Source organism: Chlorocebus sabaeus, chromosome 10 (genome assembly GCF_047675955.1).
Source record: "Chlorocebus sabaeus isolate Y175 chromosome 10, mChlSab1.0.hap1, whole genome shotgun sequence".
NCBI classification, from domain to species: domain Eukaryota; kingdom Metazoa; phylum Chordata; class Mammalia; order Primates; family Cercopithecidae; genus Chlorocebus; species Chlorocebus sabaeus.
In genome coordinates this window covers 77650655-77672877 of record NC_132913.1, presented here as the reverse complement: position 1 = coordinate 77672877, position 22223 = coordinate 77650655, and the positions used below count along the sequence as shown (strand labels likewise).

Sequence of the window (22223 nt, the reverse complement as noted above, 5' to 3'; positions counted from 1 at the left end):
TGCACTCCAGCCTGGACAACAGAGCAACTCTGTCTCAAAAACAAACAAACAAACCAAAAAACTTAGTACTAAAAGGAAGCTTTTAGTTAGTCCACATACTTCACAGAGGTTCTGAGACAGAAATGATGAGGTGATTTGCTCAAGATCACACAGTATTTCAGAGCCATGGCCTCCTCTGAACTTTTAGCTGAGGTCCATGGACTTCCCCAAGAGTGCACAGATGGGTTTAAACCTAGGATCTGAAATTGTCTGCACAATTGTGTAGATGGGCATCTTTGGGGCTTTGATAACTTACATTAGATTCCCAAAGGGCCATGCGATTTTCCCAAAGCTTGAGTTATAAGTTACTTAAATGCCACAGATTTGTATCTAAAATGATACATGGACTTGCTAAATTATTCTAAGATACCATATCTCTCTACTTAAGTTAAATGGCATGACATTCTGAGGTAGAAATTTAATGAACCTTAACATTCAAATATATTATGTTGTTTACAGTGAGTGGCTTCCAAACATTTAGTTCATGGTATAAATTAGAGATTAGAATACCATGTGATAATTAAATTACAAAGACACATTAAGATTCTTATACTTACCCAAATCATTAGTAAACTCATTGGATTCTTCTCCAAAAATATGTTTTTCCAAGCCTGGAAACTGAATGATTCAGAATATGATGAAAAATAAAACAAAAACCCATATACATGTTCAATTCTGAACAGATTTCAATGTTATATTTCAAATTAAATAGCACAATCAGAACTGAAATTCCAAAATTTCCAATTCTAGAAACCAATCCAAGTATAAAAAAACGAAGTCAGCTTGGCTCAGTGCTTAATTTTCTAATATTTTTTCTGCCCTTTTGCCCCTCTAGAAAGTCAAAATCATGGTAGATACCTGGTTCCCTTATGTCCTGTTTAGTTTGCAAAAGTACTTATAGAAACTTCATCCTTCTACTTAAGAGCCATAGAATTCGAATATTTACAAAGGACATGTTTTAACTATTGCTCTTAAACAGCATCCTAGTAGCTTATATAAGGTAATTTTGTTGATCAAGTATCTAAAAACATGACTTGAGACTGGATAGGAGTTAGAGGATAACATTCAATTTTGCTTTCATTTCCAGGCGTTTGTTTCCCTACTCTCAGATGTATCATCATTCAGGCTAGGAAGGGGATATGAAAAAAAAGAAAGATTTTATTGACCAATAATTTAAGCATCAATATATAGAGTGAATAAATGGAGTCAAGTAAGGATCTTCCGTCATCTCTGTGTGATCACGAAGCTCTCTGATACATTTTGCTTCTAATCCTTTCTGTAGTAAAGATAATTTTTCTCAAAATATGTGCTAAAATTTGATACACATGATGTTCTCAGGGAACAAAAGCAAGGACATGCTTCAAATATTTGAACTCGGTCATTTGCAGATGACAAATAGCTTTAATAATGCCCACAACCACTTAGTATTCATATTATTTTGTGAAACAGTACAAATCAACAAGGGCTGGCAACCAGCCCATTCATCAAGGGCTGACACTCAGTCTCCCAAGCCTGCTTAAAGACCGGTTCTGAGACTACAAGACAAAAGGCTCATGAAATAAAGATATTTTATACAGCTAAAATGGAATATCATTTATTTTAGCTCATGAACAAATAACTGCCTGAACTTTTTATAATGCTTTGAGGCAAATATTAGCCCATAAAAATTAATGTTGATACATTTTTAATCCAGTTGCTCAACCATCCCTTGCACCCAACTATATTGATAAGTAAAAAACAAAAATAAATTTGCTTCATTTAGTTTATTGGAGTCAGATTTCATATGACATGAAAAAGTATAGTTTGTAGAGATTTCATGATGGCATTTAGTCTCTTCACCTGTGGTCAAGATTTCACTTAAACGATTCTAAATGGTTCTCAATATTTTGAAAATTTCATAGAAATTATTCCAATTTTTTTTTTTTTTTTGAGACGGAGTCTTGCTCTGTCGCCCGGGCTGGAGTGCAGTGGCCGGATCTCAGCTCACTGCAAGCTCCACCTCCCGGGTTTACGCCATTCTCCTGCCTCAGCCTCCCGAGTAGCGGGGACTACAGGCGCCCGCCACCTCGCCCGGCTAGTTTTTTGTGTTTTTAGTAGAGACGGGGTTTCACTGTGTTAGCCAGGATGGTCTCGATCTCCTGACCTCGTGATCCGCCCGTCTCGGCCTCCCAAAGTGCTGGGATTACAGGCTTGAGCCACCGCGCCCGGCCTATTCCAATATTTTATAATGCTTTCTGCCATAAAGTTCTATTCTCCCAAATGTAATGGTTAGATTATCATATAAAAGGCAATAGAATATTGCAAAGAACGCAGACTCTGGAGTCAGTCTTCCAGTGTTCAAAAACTGGTCCTACCATTTACTTGCTGTGTAACCTTAGGCAAGTTACTTAACCTCTCTGTGCCTCCCTTCTTTCACCCATTATGTTGTAACAGTAGTTCTTACTTCATCAAATTGTTATAAGAGCCAAATAAGTTAATATATTTAAAGACTTTAGAATAGTGGCTGGCACATAGCGTTTATAAGTGCTGCTAGTATTATTGTTTCTATTTATTAACGCAGTTTCTTTCTTTAGTTAGCTCCAGAAAGTTAGAGTCACAATCATTGTTATATTAACATATTAACATGTTTATATGTTTATAACAAAGAACAATATTTTTCTACTAGAATAAAGGAGACTTTAAGTCTCCAGGTACAATCTCATAACTGAAGCAACCATTATATAAATGATGAGATCCACAAGGTAGAACTTAATATATCAAGTTAAAAAAAAAAAAAAAAAAAAAAAAAAAAACAGGTTACAAAGCAGTGCGCTGTCATTTCTGTTGCAATACATCGTATGGGTCATGTACACACATATACACAGAAGGAAAATGTTATAATATTTAGCAAAGCACAGCTGTGGTTTTCTCCAGTGGTGGGACTAAAAGGGTTCTTATTTTTGCTTATTTTCCAGAAAATATGTATTATTTATTAAAAAGAAATTCATTAGTAAATGAAAGGTTCTATACTGAAGTGTATATTTGTAGGTATTAGAATTGTGAGTGATTTTTATTTTCTTATTTGATTTTCTGTATTTTAAAGATTTCCTGCAATGAACATTTTATCAATATTGTAATCATGACAAGGAGGGAAAAAATCCAGGATGTTTACCTGAATTCAAGGTGCTAGTACAATGATAGAGGTGAGGCGTAAAAGGCATGCTATTCTATGACGGGGAAAGCCACAGATGCAACTATTTTGCAATTACCTTGGCTGTGACCTTTCTTACCTTGTTCTCCATATTCTGTTTTATAACTTCCTGTACCAGTACATCAGCCAGCGTCTTGAAGTCAACTGCAAACTTCTTGTTCTTTTCTTCCTCTTTCTTTTCTTCAATCAACAGCTGGAAGAGGGCTTCCTGCTGCCTGCATGCCCGGGCAATGTTAGCAGCCTTCTCAGAGACACAGAGCAGTTCCCGGAGGATATCTGACATTTCTGAACCTTGCTTTTCAGTTGCAGCTGCTGGTGGAATTGGCACCCACCCTCTGGGCCGTCAGCTGGAAAAATACAAGAATGTGAAAGAGAAAGCAGTTCAGAGAGTGATGTCAGGGTGCCTCTGGCACTACCAACAACCCATCTGGCAGTCAACCTGGTCAGCCTAGTGAACAGCTAGTCTATATCATCTTCACATCCTCAGTGTGGAAGACTCTAGATATAATCTAAAATTTGAAGCTTATTGCTTTAAATCTTGAAAAGAAATTTACACTCTCAAAGATATACCAAAAATTAAATTCCCAGTGACAGAAAAATCTTTGAATGAAAATCTAAATTCCTAGAGAGACAGGCAGATGGACACACAAGCCCAATGCTAAAGGCAAGCCAAATTCCTGTAATGACCTTAGAATGATCACATAGGCTTAGCAGCAGTATTGAAATAGTGCTTTCTTTCATCCTGTGGGAAGAAGGGAGAAGAAATGAATGAGGACTTAGGCTGTCAGTTCCAGGGCAACTTTCTTTCTTTCTTTCTTTCTTTTTTTTTTTTTTTCCATTTTTTTTTTTCCATTCTTTCTTTTTTTCCATTCTCCTGCCTCAGCCTCCCCAGCAGCTGAGACCACAGGTGCCTGCCACCACACCAGGCTAATTCTTTGTATTTTTAGTAGAGATGGGGTTTCACCGTGTTATCCAGAGCAACTTTCTTTTTCTTTTCTTTTCTTTTTTTTTTTTTTGAGATGGAGTCTGGCTCTGTCGCCCAGCCTGGAGTGCAGCGGTGCGATCTCGGCTCAGTCCAAGCTCCACCTCTCGGGTTCACACCATTCTCATCCTCAGCCTCCCAAGTAGCTGGGACTATAGGTGCCCACCACCACACCCAGCTAATTTTTTGTATTTTTAGTAGAGATGGGGTTTCACCGTGTTAGCCAGGATGGTCTCAATCTCCTGACCTCATGATCCGCCCGCCTCGGCTTCCCAAAGTGCTGGGATTACAGGCGTGAGCCACCATGCCTGGCCTGTCCAGGGCAACTTTCTAAAGTAGTAAGTACCAGACCAGCTAGCCTTTTTTGTTGTTTTTGAGACAGGGTCTCACTCTGTCACCCAGGCTGGAGTGCAATGGTGTGAACACAGCTCATTGCAGCCTTGACCTCCCGGGCTCAAGTCATTTTCCCACCTCAGCCTCCTGAGTAGCTAGGACTACAGGTGCATGCCACCACGCCAGGATAATTTTTGTATTTTTTGTGGAGATGGAGTTTTACCATGCTGATCAGGCTAATCTCAAACTCTTGGGCTCAAGTGATCCTCCTACCTCAGCCTCCCAAAGTGCTGGGACTACAGGTATAAGCCACTGCGCCCAGCCTCAGATCAGCAAGCACTGTGTGTCCTGCAAGACCCTGAGGTCATTCTTCGGCTAGTAGCACGAGCCATCTCATTGCCAACTCCCTCACATCCCGTTAAAAAAAGGCCCACTATCTATGCTGCTCCTTTACCCAGTAAAAGGTTGAATAATGAGGTGAAACATGCAACTTGTTGACACTTGAAAAGTTCTGGCTTCTAGGAGTGTTGTGCTATCAGACCTTGATTATATATGTTAGGAATTTCTTGCAATTAGGAGAGAAACAGTTCTCATTTTTAATTGCAGCTACCTCTTACTGAAAAAGCTTGAAAAATTCCTATCTCATGAGAATTACTGTGAGTTTCATCAACCCTGTTTTACAGTTAAGCTGAAGCATAGCAAGGTTAAGTAACTTCAGGGTTACGGAAGGCTAAACTGCAAGGCTTGGCATTGTTCCTACGCACAAGCCCAGGCTCTTTATTATCATAATACAATTTCCTTTATTAAAAGAAATTCCCTTAATAGGCCAGGTATGGTGGCTTACGCCTGTAATCCCAGCATTTTGGAAGGCCGAAGCAGGTGGATCACTTGAGGTCAGGAGTTCAAGACCAGCCTGGCTAACATGGTGAAACCCCGTCTCTACTAAAAATATAAAAATTAGCCAGGACTGGGCACAGTGGCTTACGCCTATAATCCCAGCACTTTGGGAGGCTGAGGCGGGTGGATTACCTGAGGTCAGGAATTCAAAACCAGCCTGGCCAACACGGTGAATCTCTACTAAAAAAAAATACAAAAATTAGCCGGACATGGTGGCCCACACCTGTAGTCTCAGCTACTCAGGAGGCTGAGGAAGAGAATTGCTTGAACCTGGGAGGTGGAAGTTGCATTGAGCCGAGATTGCACCACTGCACTCCAGCCTGGGTGACTGAGCAAGACTGTCTCAAAACAACAAAAAAAATTCCCTTAATGGACTCTGGGAGGCTGAGAATTAGTACAACTCTGAAGAGGTGGATGCAATGGGAGTAAGATGTAATTTGTAATATTCTTAAACAATTTTGCTAAAAAATATGTTCTCTCCTTAAGATTATAGGTCAACCACTATGAGAAAATATGTCCAGTCTCAGTAGTAATAAAAATAAAAGGGCACAAAAGCAATGAGATATCCTCTTTCACTATTGCATATGTTTTAAAGTTTACATTCCCTCTTGGAGATGTGGTGAAACAGGTGCTGATGCTCTGCTAATAGGCATGCAAACAAGTTAGGTTTCCAGAGGGCAATCTGACAAAAATGTGTCAAGATCCTTATAGATGTCACTGCCTTTAGTCAGTAACTCCAGTTTTTCCTCAATTTGTGTTAAGGCAATCAGGGTTGAGTTAAAATATTTCTGCACAAGGAGGATTAATATTACAACAAGTTGAAAATAATCTTAAATATTGGTAAAACAAAATAATATACAGTCGGTAAAATCCTGTTTTTGAAGAATATTTAATAATATGGAAATATGCCAATGCACTAATGTTAAGTGGAAAAACTACCTATGACCATATATAATTTGAGAGTATGTTATCCATTTGTATTTATACACATACACAGAAAGAGCTTGAAAGGAAGATTAGTAGGTGATGTTTTAATGGTAGTTATGACTGAGTAATGGAATTATGGATGATTTTTTAATTATGCTTTTCTATAATTTTCAAATACTCTACAGTAAATATACAGTGCTTTTATAATAATAAATTACATTTTTTAAGTGTTTTGGGGCAATTAAGTATGAAGGTCTAAGAATGTCTCAGCTCCTCGAGGCAAATGTCTAAATGAGACTGTAGTAATAATGCAAAAAGCTTTCAGGTGATAGAAAGGATCTAGTGAAAACTCAAACAAAAGCACCTGCCCGCCTAAATGCCTTTTATTTCAAGAATGAATGCTTTGTAGGAAGACTTACTTTAGTTGACTTGAATCTAAACATTAGGAAAAACAGCTGCATTAATAAAGCTGAGGCACGTTGCCTTAGAAATAATTGATGGTATATATGACATATATATGCCACAAATTATAAGTTACATATAATATACAATCACAAATATACATACATATCTCAGTATAATACATGGCCACAAAAGCATACATTCAGTAACCTTAATTTTTATTTCTTAGTAAATGTTCTGTGGTTACAAGGCAGAAGAATCAATGAATCAACAGTATCAATATAGTTTTTTATCAGCAGCATGAAGATCTCAAGGAGTCCAATTTGAAAGCTTTCAAGATACACAATATCCGCAGTGTTTATTTTATTCAAGTGTTAAAATCAATTTTTTTTTTCTTAAAAGAAACTGTATTAACTACACTGTTGAATAACCAAGAAACACTCCTTATAACACCCTCAGAACACTCAGGCAAGCTACTCACCCTGGCTGCAAGCTCCAGAAATCACCACCACTCCCTTCTCGCACGCAGAAAGCTTGTCAATTTAACCCTGGTGAGTTTCAGCACAAGTGCAGCAGTAATCTGGAGTTTGCCCTCTTTGGGCCCAACCTTTATTTCCTCAATAATGACCACTCTCACCTGACCTGAGCAGCTGCCGCTTAGCCAGCACAGCAACTTGACCAATGGGAAAGAACTACTGGCTATTCACTGCAGCCCTGTAATGAACAGGTCTACAGATTTTAGGAATTCCTCATAACACAATAATCAGGTTTTTCAGTTCCAAGGTTATCCCAGAGTTCGCTCTTCGTTTTGGCCCTAGGCAACACTGTCATATTTTGTCAAGTTCCAGGTTGAACTGCCCAGTTTCAGATTGAAACCACTTTCTCCAGCTAAGCTAATGAACCCAGCATTTGTTCAGGGCCTTTCTCCAAGGCCCTGGCTCTCCATATATCCTCAACTGAGTTCACACAGGCAGGCCACAAGCCTGAGAGGAGCATTGCACAATTCATCCTCACCTTGAATGGCTCAACTTGAAATAGTTTGTCTATGGAGAAACTGAAGGCTACATCTAATGCAGAATTTCTTCTTCCATTTTATCAATACATTTTATTAAAACTCGTGGAAATTATCTTTCAGATGATTTTTTAAATTTTTTATTTATTTTTTCAACTTTTATTCTAAGTTCAGGGGTACATGTGCAGGTTTGTCATATAGCTAAACCCATGTCATGGGGTTTGTTGTACAGATTATTTCATCACTAATGGGTACTGATAATAATGGGCTTGATACCTGAGTGATGAAGTAGATGATTTTTTTAAAAGTAAGTTTACATACTCATTATTCACCTAAGACCGTTTTATTTCAACATTATACTTTAAATAAAAATTATTATAGACTTATGATTAGTAAGTTATGGCATTTATCATAATTTAATAGCCTTGACTATAGAAGAATTCCTTTTGATTAGTATTTCTCAATGGATGTTCTGAGAATTACCTGTATCAGAATTACCCAAGATGGCCTTCTAAAAAAACAGATTGCTGGACTCTACCCCAGCTTAGTGAATCAGAATCTCTGGAGACAAGGCCTAGGAATCCGTATTTTTGTCAGCATCCTGTATAACTCTAAACACTGAGATTTAATAGCTCCAGTTCTCCAGGTTGCTTATTTTTCTTTACCTCTACACTGGCAATTTTGGTGGCAGCTGGCACCTGCTGGCAGGCATCTTGGTGAAACAGTATAGGTACAATGGTTTTGCTATTTGTTATTCTTGTGCAAAGATAGGTTAAAATGGAAATAGCTAACATTTACTAGGTGCTTACTATATGCCAGGCATCCTTCTAGGCACCTTACATGTATTAACTCATTTAATTCTTATATAACTTTAGGAAGTAGATACTATTATTGCCATTTTACAGATGAAGAAACTGAGGTACAAGGAGATTGTTTCCTGAAAATCACAGAGCTAGGAAGTTGTGGGACAAGATTCAAACCTAGGCAAGCTGGCAGAAGCCCACACTGTTGACCAGTATCTAGCCAATGAAATCTTTTCATCAATTGTTAGCTATTAAAATAAGGGAAAATCAGTAATTGTTGGATAATAATCATAAATACATTAGTATTATAAGGTACATTATATAGCAAAAAAAAAAAAAAAATACACACACACCCCCCCCCAGTTGGTATCTGTCACTAGGTTTGATCATTATACGTCACTATTTGACTTCCCTTTTACTCCCAGAAAACCCTTTTCTCCAGCTGATCTTCAGCCTCTGTTAAGGACCCTTCTGGGTAGTAAAAGCTCATCTATTACATTCCACTGATGTCTCCCTTAACTGTCATGGCATTGATGGCAGGGGAGATGCCCAATATCTAATTTTTCTGGTGTTAGTTTGTTAAGACTGGGTAGCTTAACAATAAAATCATACTTTCTCACAGTTCTGGGGGCTGGAAGTCCAAGAGCAAGGTGTCAGCAGGAATGGTTTCTCCTGAGGCTTTGCTCTTTGGCTCGCAGATGGCCCCTCTCACTGTGGCCTCACCTGGCCTTTCCACTGTAGGTGTTAATCTCTGGCATGTCTCCCTTTTCTTACAAAGACGCCAGTCAGACTGGATTAGGATCCGCCTGTATGACCTCACATAAACTTTAAAGGTCCTATCTGAAGTACAGTCCCATTCTGAGGTACTGGGGGTTAGGGCTTCAACACGTGAATTTTGAAGGAACATAATTTAGCCCCTAACACCTCTCCTGAAAGAGAGGCCTTGGTTACCTTAGCAACCCAATCTATTAGCTGACACAATCTATTCCTTTGTCTTTTGTTTTCTGGCCAAAAGTGAAAATGGGATAGTGTTTTCTTCCCCATTTATGTGGTCAATAAGAAACATCTGTGAAGCAGTCGTTCCCACTAAGAGCTACTCACTTTAACAGCCAAGTAATTAATATTGCAGTGAGCACTGAATCTCTCATAAGCCTTGTTTTGTAACAATCCATTTCAAGTCACATTTCAGCAAAATAGGCTTAAAGAAGTTTCATTACTCCCATCTCAAACCAAATGTTTATATCTATATGTTTAACATAAAATTGTGTCACAATGTCAGACAGAATTAGGGTCTCTTTTGCTTTTGTAGGATTGTCTAGTCCAGTTGGAGAACTACTGAAGGAATTGAAGTATGTCAGAAGGAAAAAAGGTTGTTAAGACTTTTCTTGGAAACCCAAACCTCTCTACAAAGATAAATCTGGAATTTCTAGCCATTATCAGAACATCAGAGGTTTAAAAATCCTATCTGAATAATTTAGACATATTTCAGATGGGATAAACTATATAGTGGAAAACACGCAGGCTTTGGAATCAGAAACACCTGGGTTCAAAACCTAACTCTGCCACTAACTAGCCGTGTGGCATCAGGTATTTTCTTACCCTCTCTGAGACACTCTCTTCATCTTTAATATAAAGATTAATAGTTACCGTGCAGTGATGCTGTGAAGATCAAATAAGATATTTCTGGAAAAATATCACAGAGCACAGAGCTTTACACATGGCAGATAATAAATGATAGCTATGACTATGAAATACAACCTCACAGAAACCACAACCACATGTCTTAACTTGAGAAAGTAAGAGGTTGGCAAGTTTATATGGGTCACTGAAACCTTTTCTTGAAACTTACTACTCCATTAAATCCAAAGCCTGGGAACTACTTGTAATTCTCTGAGTAACCCAAATAAAGTTCCTTTATGTCGGTCAGATCTGATTGCTTCAGTTTCTGGCCATCTGGGTGGAAACTCTGGCTCCTAGAGGCTGAGACTACTCTGGCTTCATGGTAGACAATCTGTGATTGGCTTGGGAGAGCCATTTTTCTTTCAAGGGAGATATTTTGTAAGGATTATGGGGCCCAGAGTGCTCCTTCTCATGTAAAGAGCCTGGTTGTAGCAGAAGCTGGCTGTGCCCTTTGTTGTCCACAGTGACAGAAGGGTGACGACATAGATAAGGGCCTGCCACAAAACAGAACTGCTCTCTAATCAATAGGCAAGGAAGTCAAAGCACTTCTGTTGACATTTCCCTCTTCGGCAGATAATTCAACACTTTACAGAGTCCACGTTTTTGCCCATTGCATATTGACTTCACCCCACCCCCACCGTTCACATCCTGAATTCTGCCTCTCACTCATCTTCTGAGGAATGGCAATTTGAAGCTATTGTGTGGTGGCCCTGCCTGACAGCTATTGCTGCTAGGGGAAAGGGCCAAGCTTCCATGAAATATCTGGGTGTTTTACAAGAAGGTGTTTCTCATTACCTTTTCCAAGGGGGTACAGCTGGCCAGGAGTCTGTGTAGGTGGCCACATGATGGCAGTGGCCAAGGTTCTATACAGATCACACTGCTGTTGTAGGGGAAACATAGACTTCATCCACCTCTCCTTTGCTCCATACTTAAGGGCTGCCTTGGGGAGTAGTTTTAAAGATTGGAGGCTGTTTGTGCAGAAGGGACAGGGGAATGGAAGTGGGTCCACACTAAATACGGAGTGGGGCTCGCTGTGTTGTGCCACTTGCTAATGGTAGCCTCCCCTGAGATTCCTGTGAGGCCAGAGGGAAACTGTACTACAAACTACAAGCCTTACTAGAGATTTGCAATATTGCCCTTTAGGTCATTGGAAACTAAATTGTTTTCCCAGTGTATAAGCCTTGTTCAACTTTCAGATATTTAACTGTCAAACATTTCTCAGGATCCAATAAATATTACAGTTTGGGACTACCTGTACTTTCTGGGTCTTATTTCATGTTGACCTGGGTGATGCTGTCATTACCTCATGGGCTCTGATTAAGTTTCGCCTTTTAGTAGCTGATTTTGCACTATCCATTTGCTCTCCTGCTCTGGGAAGATTGTACATTTGCACATGCTGCTCCCTCTGGTTGACTTGCTCTTCTTCCTGCTTTTTCTACCTAATGCTCACTCACCTTCTCAGAATCAGTTCAAGGGCAAGAAGCTTGAATAGGCACTTCATAAAAGAGGATATCCAAATGGCCAATAAACACACAGAAACACAGTCTACCACATTAGTCATCAGGAAGATGCAACTTAAAATCTCAACAGGGTGCCACTATGTATCCAATGGAATAGCTAAAATAAAAAAGACTGAAATTTTCAAGTTTTGCTAAGGGTATGGAGCAACAGAAACTCTTATGAACACTGGCATGAATGAAATTGGTATAATCATTTTGGAAAACTATTTGTAATTTGTTGACTATAAGTATAATGTATGATCCAGCAATTTAATTTCCCTTGTAGATGTTTACCCAACAAAATTCATGCAGGTATGGATTAAAAGACACGTACTTGTAAGCAGCATTATTTGTAATAATCTAATATTGGTAATAACCCAAAGAACCATCAATAGTAAAATGGAATAAACTGCAGCATATTCATGTAGCGAAATGCTATACAGCAGTGAAAATGAATGAACTGTGACAATAGGCAATATGGACACATCTCACAAAAACATGCTGTCAAGTGAAAGAAGTCAGGCACAAAAGATATATGGTTGTGCCATTTATTTAAAGCTCAAAAACAGGCAAAATGAACCTATAGTGTTGGAAGTCACAATGGTGGTGATCTTGGAGAAGAAGGCGGGGTCACTGATGGCGGCACTGGTAATATTCTGGATGTGAGTGATGGTTACATGGGTGGGTTGACTTTGTGTTAATTCATTAGGCTATCTGCTGAGATTCCTAATGTTTATGTGTATATTTCTAATTCAATAAAAAGGTTTGTTTTTAAAAAATGTATGTGTAAAAGGAGGAGAATCATTTCAACTGTTGGCTCCTTCAGGAGACATTTCTGACTCCTCTTCCATCTTAGGCACCTAGGCCATGGGGGAATGGAGATGGGCCAAATCTATATCCCAGCTTTCCAACACTCAATTCATTGGTTTACTTGTCTATGCTCTGTCTGACAAGAGATTTAAATGCATGTGGTGTCTTGGGACTCGTAGTGCATAACTCAGAGGTGTTCAACAAATGTTGGCTGATGAATTTTCCCTTAACCTTGTAAATACAGAATTCATCCTTGTCACACTGTTTACTGTACTTGTATTTTATCAGCATTAGGCACACAGGCCCATATTTGTATAAAAGTCTACATATATTCCATATTCATTTACAAGAACAAACCAAGGCTGTATTTGAGCAACTAGCAACTGAACCACATTTTTGGAGCACCAAATCAGAATCTAAAATTACGCCCTTTCATCTAGAGGTGACCTATCTTTAACAAGATTAATTTAATTAAATCACTCAAAATAGTAAGTTTAATTTGCTTTTATAAGAAAAGATATTACATATGGAATATGTGAATCTTTATTTAACCCTAACATTTCTCTGTCTTTCCTCCCTAACCTTCAAACTTCAATTCCACCTCAAATGATGATGACATACACATCACTCTAAGCTGGTCAGTCTACGCTTGCTCTATTGTGAGGCTACCAATGGACCACATTAGCCTACATTTTTGCTCACTGAAGCTGCTTAAAGCAATAGGCTACAAAGATGTCCCTTGTTCTCAAATGTTGTTCTGATAGCTTGTATATGGAAGCCTGTGCTAAAGCCGTGTTTTCCAAATCAGTTAAGAATTAATTAAGACACATTAAAAATAAAGACTTTTAGAAAGGGGAATGTCAGCTGATTTTTATCCAACAATTTAAGGAAAGAGCAGGTGCAACAGTCAGCTCTACCCTCACTGGTTACTTAAGAACAGAACAGGGAGCCTTCTTCCACTAACAGTCAACTTATATTGCCTTTTGGTAAAGTAAATTAAATGCTCGGGAAAAAATAGTTGATCTACATAATAAGTATTCTATAGTAACATACCAGTTGTATAAAGGATGAATTTCGGATACTTCTCAGAACTCATCTGAAAATTGTGAAAAAGTATTCCATTTAGAAATACTTTAAAATTTGTCCGGGCATGGTGGCTCATGCCTGTAATCCCAGCACTTTGGGAGGCTGAGGCGGGTGGATCACCTGAGGTCAGGAGTTCAAGGCCAGCCTGGCCAACATGGCAAAATCCCATCTCTGCTAAAAATAGAAAAACTAGCCAGGCATGGTAGTGCATGCCTATAATCCCAACTACTCAGGAGGCTGAGGCAGGAGAATCGTGTGAGCCCGGGAGGCGGAGGTTGCAGTGAACCAAGATCACACCACTGCACTCCAGCCTGGGGACAGAGCAAGACCCTGTCTCAAAAAAAAAAAAAAAAAAAAATTATTCTTTCTGATAGTTAAGATAGTTATACTAAATCTGCTTCTATTTATATACTATCTGATTTCAGGTTTCATTTGTGACACCAGGGTTCTAGAAACATCTCTTAGCATACAAAAACTTAAGCATATACTGTAGTTGGAACACAGCAGTATAAGTAGCTGGGACTGCAGGTGCATGCCACCACACCTGGCTAATTTTTGTATTTTTAGTAGAGATGGGTTTCACCATGTTGGCAAGGCTGGTCTCAAACTCCTGACCTCAGGTGATCTGCCCACCTCGGCCTCCCAAGGTGCTGGGATTATAGGCGTGAACCACCACAGCTAGCCTTAATCTTCAATCTATTTTGAATGTAACATTTTTCATTAATTAAGGAAGATTCCCAATTCAATTTATCTTTCCTTTAGAACTCATGCCATACTAATTGGAGGCACCAGCTCCTTTAACACTTACTATTTATTGTCTGGATGGGCCTGGATGGGCCTGGATGGGCCTGCAGGGTATGCGGTAGAAAGAGCCTTGCTTAGGACACAGGAGAGCTGGTTCTTAGGCTGTGTTTTGCCAATCAGGTATGTAAACTCGGCCACATGATATGAGCTCTGAAGGACTTGTTTTCCCCATTTCGTTAACATAAAAAAGGAAAAGAAAAGCAGGGGCAGAGAGGTTGGATTGGATGATTTCTATGGTCTGTTCCTGTTCAAAACTTCTCTGTTTTTTATAACTACTTTCCATATAAACGAGATTGGGAAATATTATTCAGCCATAAAAAGAAAGGAAATTCTGATACATGCTACAACATGGATGAACCTTGAAGACATTATGGTACGTGAATAAGCCAGACTGAAAAGGACAAATACTCTATGATTCCACTTATATGAAGTACTCAGAATGTCAAATTCGTAGACCCGGAAAGTAGGATGGTGGTTACCAGGGCTGGGAAGAGAAGGTAGAGTCATTGTTTAATGGGTATAGAGTTTTTGTTTGGGATGATGAAAAAGTTCTGGATGTGAACAGTGCTGATAGCCGCATAACAATGTGAATGTACTTAATGCCACTGAGTTGTAATTTGAAAATGGTTAAAATGGTAAATTTGATATTAGATATCTTTTACCACAATTTTTTTAAAGAAAAATTATAGGTTCAAAGAAATGCACATTTCAAAAGCTTTTCATGTTTATCATCTATATAATAAGGGCATAATAAATATTCGTTGACTTTTATTTTTAAAAAACAAGTTGGGGTGGTGGTAGGAAAATTAGGTTTAAAGAAGGGCACTAGGCTATTTGTCTTTGATTTCATACAGCAACCACACCGGCATTTTGTTTTGTTTTGCTTTTGAGATGGAGTCTCACTCTGTTGCCCAGGCTGGAGTGCAGTGGCATGATCTTGACTCACTGCAACCTGCGCCTCCCAGGTTCAGCGATTCTCCTGCCTTAGCCCCCCTGCTAGCTGGGATTACAGGCATGCGCTACCATGCCTGGCTAATTTTTATATTTTTAGTAGAGACCAGGTGTCACCATATTGGCCAGGCTGGTCTCGAACTCCTGACCTCAGGTGATCCACCCGCCTTGGCCTCCCAAAGTGCTGGGATTACAGGTATGAGCCACTGCGCCCGGCCTCCATCCTCATTTTAAAAGTTGCTGATAATGAAAAATGATGCCATCAACTTACTATGCTTTCCTTAAGCAATATTAAAAGAACAATTTTCTTTGGTCACTTGAATTTAACCCCTTTGATATGAATTATCACTTTCATTTGCATTGAGCAAAGCCTACCATTGTCACTTTAGAGGAAAAGGGCAAGTTTAAACATCTATTGGTAAAGTTGGCAAATACTTAAATTAATTTAAACATGGATAATTTAGTGTATTTTAAATATTTAGTTGGTTAAAAATAAAAACAAATGAGCAAATAACACACACTCTCTATCCCCCCCAAAAAGAGGAGAAAAAAAAAAGGAATGTAAAGAGGAAGAAAGAAAAGGAAAATAAATTCTGACATTTTTCCATTGTGGTAACTCATCTTGTCAAATTATTTTACAGGTATTTACTATTCCATTTTGTTAATTTTTTATATATAATTGACCAAGTTTTATGGCCAAGTAAATTTTTTTTTTCTTTTTTGAATGGGGTTGGGAGTCATTTTTTAAAAAGCTACAAATAAGGAGCCAGGTGTGGTGGCTCATGCCTGTAATCCCAGCACTTTGGGAGACCAAGGCGGGTGGACCAAGAGGTCAGGAGATCCAGACCATCCTGTCTAACACAGAGAAACCCCATCTCTACTAAAAATACAAAAAATTAGCCTGGCGTGGTAGCAGGCATCTGTTAGTCCCAGCTACTTGGGAGGCTGAGGCAGGAGAATCACTTGAACCCGGGAGGCAGAGGTTGCAGTGAGCCGAGATCGAACCACTGCACTCTAGCCTGGGCGACAGAGTGAGGCTCCATCTAAGAAAAAAAAAAAAAAAAGAAAGAAAGCTACAAATAAGGTATTCAAATTTGCATGCCTGCCTTACCTGTATTTAATCAGGTACATGGAAAAGGTAACAAATAAATCTGTAATATGAAAGAAATTAGGCTGGGTGCAGCAGCTCACACCTGTAATCCCAGCACTTTGGGAGGCTGAGGCAAAAGGATGTCATGAGCCCCCAGGAGTTTGAGACCAGCCTGGGCAACATAGTGGGACTCCATTTTTACAAAATCTTAAAAATTAGCTGGGATGGTGGCACGTGCCTGTAGTCCCAGATACTCGGGAGGCTGGAGTGGGAGGATTGCTTGAGCCTGAGAGGTAAAGGCTGCATAAGCCATGATCACATCACTGTACTCCAGCCTGGATGACAGAGTGTGACCTTTTCTCAAGAAAAAAAGAAAAAAAAGAAAGAGAAATTATTAGGTACAATATTTTTCTGTGGATACTAGTTACAGTAATCTGCATTAGTCATCCATTAATAAAATGCTCTTATCATATTCCAGAACTTGAATTAATATTACATACCACATAAAAAAGACAAAAATATGTTTGCTAAATTTGATCAGCAGAAAGTTGACCAGAAAAAAATATAAAAGTTTCAGATTTCCTAAATGAGTGGCATCATCATATTAATAAAATCATAGTTTCCATATTTGAACATTTTATGTACAGGAGTCCTAATAAGTTATATCAACTCTTCATTCCAACAATAGTCATTTCCCACCTGCATTTCCCAAACTCACCTTTTTTTGTTGTTGTTGACTACTTTAAAATTTTATCATTTTTGTCTATTTGAAATATCTCCTTTCTCTTAGAAATTCTAATCCAGGAAGTCTCAAGTTGCAATCTGGGAATCTTTTAAACCACTTTTATACTCTACCCACTCCCCTAGTTGCCTACTACCCTGAGGAATTTTACAATCAGACAAGTTTGAGAAACAGTACGCAACATCAATCACAGGAGATGGGAAACAGAACTTTTATTTTTTAAATTTTAACTTAATTTTTATTTTTTGAGATGAAGTCTCACTTTGTCGCCCAGGCTGGAGTGCAGTGGCACAATCTGGGCTCACCGCAACCTCTGATTCCTGGGTTCCAGGGATCCTCCTGCCTCAGCCTCCTGAGTAGCTGGGACTACAGGTGCTTGCTACCATGCCTGGCTAATTTTTGTATTTTTACTAGAGACGGGGCTTCACCATGTCAGCCTGGCTGGTCTCGAACTCCTAACCTCAAGTGATCCGCCCGCCTTGGCCTCCCAAAGTGCAGGGATAACAGGCGTGAGCCACCATGCCAGCCAGAGCCTTTATGTCTAAGCTCTCAGCCAAACAAACACATTAACATAGTTTTATTAACTTCATTACAAGATTCAAAGTATCTTAACAAGAACTTTCATAAGGACTCACATCTGGCAAAAGTGCTTATATATGCCATCCTCACCTTTAAAAAATGAAGATGACATTTGTTTTCACTGATCACTTTATATAACATAATTATCTTTTAAGCAATTTCTGTATAACATGAAATAGAATGAGACATTTTCTATTGTTATTAGAGACAGAATTAAAAAGTAAAATCAATATATAATAATCTTTATAACTTTTGTCTCACAGGCCTTCTAAGTCAAACAAGAAATTATCTTTTCATTTTTTTCAGGACTATAACAAGTAAAGCTATAATTTAAATCTATAATAAAGTATATCATTTTAAAGGGCATTAGTGAAAGCTATAATTTCCAAACAAGTGGTGGCTTATTTCAAAAGCTTGAAAAGTGGTAGCTTATTCTACACAAAAAGTACAGTGTAACTCTATGTATTTGACATAATTCTCTTCATGATTAAGAGCTAACTTCAAAAGTAGTATAAAAATCCACAAAAACTTAAAAATAAAGTAGGCTCTACATAAGAATGGAAACAAATGTCTGTATTGAAAAAACGAATTCTTCCATTGCCTTTATTTTTTCCCTTATGTTCTCTATTTTAAAAGGTAAGAATGAGCCGGGCGCGGTGGTTCACGCCTGTAATCCCAGCACTTTGGAGGCGAAGGCGGGCGGATTACGAGATCAGGAGATCGAGACCATCCTGGCTAACACAGTGAAATCCCATCTTTAATAAAAATACAAAAAAAAAAAAAAAAAAAAAAATCAGCGGGGCGTGGTGGTAGACGCCTGTAGTCCCAGCTACTCAGAGGCTGAGGCAGGAGAATGGCATGAACCTGGGAAGCAGAGCTTGCAGTGAGCCGAGATCGCGCCACTGCACTCCAGCCTGGGCGACAGAGCGAGACTCCGTCTCAAAAAAAAAAAAAAAAAAAAAAAAAAAAAAAAAAGGTAAGAATGAGATCACTTAGCTAATACACCAGTCAAGAGTAGTTCAGTGTATTACTTTCATCCTTATACTATTATCAAGTTGAGCAGGGCTGATCCTTATCAACTTTTCTGGCTTCGAAGCTAGGAATCAGAGCAAAACGGCTAAAAAATCTTTTACTCAGCAGATGGGATCCACTTAAGTGGTCTGTCCATACTTTGAACCCACTGTTCTTTTGAAGTGAACACCATCATACAGTGGGCAAACTTCTGCTTATTCAACACTTTAAAAACAGCTTTAAAACGAGAAATCTCCAAAAAACACGCGTGGTTTCTTATAAGTGTTTTTCATAGATGCACTAAAGTAAGCGTTTCCTTTCACACTCTGCGCCTAACCGTCTACATGATAGGGCCAAACCCAGGTTAAATATTTTTTTCCAGCTACCACTCTGGTCACACCAACTAATTATGCACGCCTCACAAAACCACCTTTCAAAATGCAGAGAGAATTAACAGCAAGGAAGTAAAGATTTTTCTAAATATAGTCCTATCATGTTTATTTTACACTCATCAAGTAGGTCACTGGAGGTAGCCGGCAGCTAGGGACACTCAGAAGCATCTCTCAAAGCCAAGGGTGAGACCAAGAGGCCACTGACAGCTGCGCCATCTACCTGTTGCAGCTGGGCCACTGCTCTGGACAACTGTCAGATCAGCTTCTTCGTCCTACAAATGCTAATGATTAGATTTTTTTAAATCGTTGTTTGCCACCCTTTCTTCCCGCCCCCCATCCCCTTCGGGCCGCTCCGGCAGGGCCAAGGGCGCCGCGGGACTCGCGAGCTCCTCTCTGCGCTGGCTGCAGCGGCGATGCCGGGCATGCCTGGCCCGGCCGGGCCGGGTCCAGGGCGGCCTCGCTGCCGGGGCAGGGACCTCGCAGGCCGGCGCGCAGAGGCGAGGAGCCCTCCCGGCGCCATCGACTCACCTACCCGCGGAAAGGCGACGGCGCGCGCCGCTCACCAGCCCGGGGCCCAGATCCGAGAAGGAGGGGCAGCGGCGCGGGGACCCGGTGGCGGGTGGCGTAAGGAGGAAAACGTATTACCTAAGCAGGGGATGCGGACAGAGCAGGAGGCAGCAGCCTTTCCCTCGAGAAACGGAAGCGGCGGGGGAGGAGAGCAGGAGGAGTGGGAGGAGGAGGCGCGGCCCGGGCGCGAGGTTAGGCTAGGGGTGCTGGGCTTGCGGCCGCACGCGTGGCCAGAGGACGAGGGCTGGAGAGGACGGCGGAGGTCACGCGAGCGAAGGCGAAGCCCGGGCGACGCGCTGTCCCGCTCGGCTCGGCACCGGATCGGAGCTCTGCCTGAGCCAGGCCTCCGCCTCCGGCTTTCCCGCGGCACCGCAGCGTGGAAACGCCCGCTGCCGCCTCGGGGCTCCTGGGACGCGCGGGCCCCCCACGCCTGCCCGAGCCGGGCGTCCGCGACGTCACAAGTGGAGCGCGATGATTCAGAGGGAGGGCCAAGAAGGGAAGGGCTCTGGGGTCCGCTCGGCCACGGCTGCTGTTTCCTTGTCGCCGCCCACGAATTCACTTTTAAATCTTCCTCCTCCATTCGTCTGTACTCTCATAGGGGACTGCGGGTTTGACAGATGGGTTGGCAGCTGTGAAGATGGACTTCCTGCCAGTGGTATCCGGGTCCCACTGTTCTAATGGAAATGCCGGGTGTACTGGATGTTCCTCAAGCCACAGCAGTGTCTCTGGGCCTTACGGCTTAAGAAGTGGGCCTCGGGTCACCCGGACAGGAAGCGCATCAAAGGTGGGGAACTCATCTCTCTCCAGCCTTTGATGCTGTGATACTCAGTGTGCCTTAAGGATGGTTTGGGTTTTGAACCGTAGAGGGAGGTAGAAATGGGTGTTGGTGGGCGGGGTGGGGGTGGGGGAATAGAAACCTTAAAAAGGCAACACAAAGCTTTTAAGTAGAAGAGGCCAAGCAGTCTCGCCCAGAAGCTGATGTTTGTGAATGCACTGGGCCTTCTAAAGCGGCGCTTCGCATACCTTTTCACTTCTTGGCACAGGTAGGAAAGGATGATATTACAAGGCTCAAAATGGGGGTAAACAGAAGAGGCTGCTCCTGCAGAAGGCGAATGGGCCCTTGCACCTGGAGGACTGAGAAGACTCGTGCTGTGTCTGCATCCCTGTCATTCGTTTCATGGCATCCAGTTGGGAAGCTCTGCTTAAAGCTCTATCTGGCACCTTTTCTTAGCTACATTTTTCCACACTAGCTGAGACTGCCTCACTGAGTTGTCAACACTTGGTCCTCTTCAGCAGTCAGGAACCACCAAGACACGAGGCTGGGGCAGTACTCAACTTGGCAAACTCCAGGAAATGGTGCTTAAAACGTTTGGCTTCTTGAATGGAACTCATGGTACTGCTCCCAGCCTGCTCCTAGGGTCTCCAACTTGACACAGTTTCTCCCCGCATCCTCCCCAGCTTCTCTGGCTTTCACTCCCTAGCAAGTGGGCTGCTTCTACTTTCTTTCTCACATTCATTTCTTAGGTCCATTCTCAGAGCTGGTTAGGGTTACTGTTTAATTAGCCTCATAATCATATCTATGATGGCAAAATCAAGAAACAATTTAAACATGATTCTTAAAAGTAAGGAGATAAATACCAGAGACATAGACGGTGAAAGAATTTGCCTCTAGGAAGCAGGAATTTAAATTTGGGGAAGGCAGGGTGGAGCAAGGGATATGAATCTAGTACATTTTCTTTTCTTTTCTTTTTTTTTTTTTTTTTTTTTTTTTTTTTTTTGAGGTAGAGTGTCTGTTGCCCAGGCTGGAGTGCAGTGGCATGATCTTGGCTCACTGCAACCTCTGCCTCCTTGGTTCAAGCGATTCTCCCACCTCAGCCTCCCTAGTAACTGGGATTACAGGCGCCTGCCATGCCCAGCTAATTTTGTATTTTTAGTAGAGATGAAGTTTCACCATGTTGGCCAGGCTGGTCTCGAACTCCTGACCTTGGGGGATCCGCCCACCTCAGTCTTCCAAAGTGCTAGCATTACAGGTGTGAGCCACTGCACCTGGCGGAATCTAGTCCATTTTCCACTTTGCTACCACACATCTGGAGGGTTTCTTGCTTGCTTAAAAGCTTTCATTGGCTCCCAATCTCTGATAATATCAAGAGCAAGTTCCTAAGCAACTCATTCAAGACCAATCACTCCTCAATATTACACCTCATTTTACTACACCACATCTAGTTTCCTGAATATGCAAACAGATTTCATACATTTGCACCTTTATACATGTTATTGCTTTTGCCTCGGAGAGCATTCTCTTGCTGCTATAATAATAGCTAATGACACTGTGCTAAGTGCTTTCTGCGATTTATAACTGTTGATTCTTACATCAACCCTATGGTAAATGTTACTGTTATCTCCGTTTTATAAACAAGAAAACTAAGA

The 22223-nt window shown here is 40.7% G+C and overlaps 1 protein-coding gene across 3 annotated transcripts in view; it reads right to left on the bottom strand.

Annotated features, from left to right (window-relative positions):
- INPP1 (inositol polyphosphate-1-phosphatase) overlaps positions 1-20260 on the bottom strand; it is a 28258-nt gene extending 7998 nt beyond the window's left edge. Inside the window, exons 1-3 of one of the 3 annotated variants that reach the window (XM_007965648.3) lie at positions 19875-20260; positions 3309-3576; positions 597-657 (exon numbers count right to left, since the gene is read on the bottom strand). In XM_007965648.3, coding sequence (XP_007963839.3) covers positions 597-657; positions 3309-3512 — 265 coding nt within the window. In that variant the 5' untranslated portion in view covers positions 3513-3576; positions 19875-20260. The other 2 variants (XM_007965649.3, XM_007965650.3) reach the window with 2 other exon arrangements.
- Positions 20261-22223: the final 1963 nt, after the last annotated feature.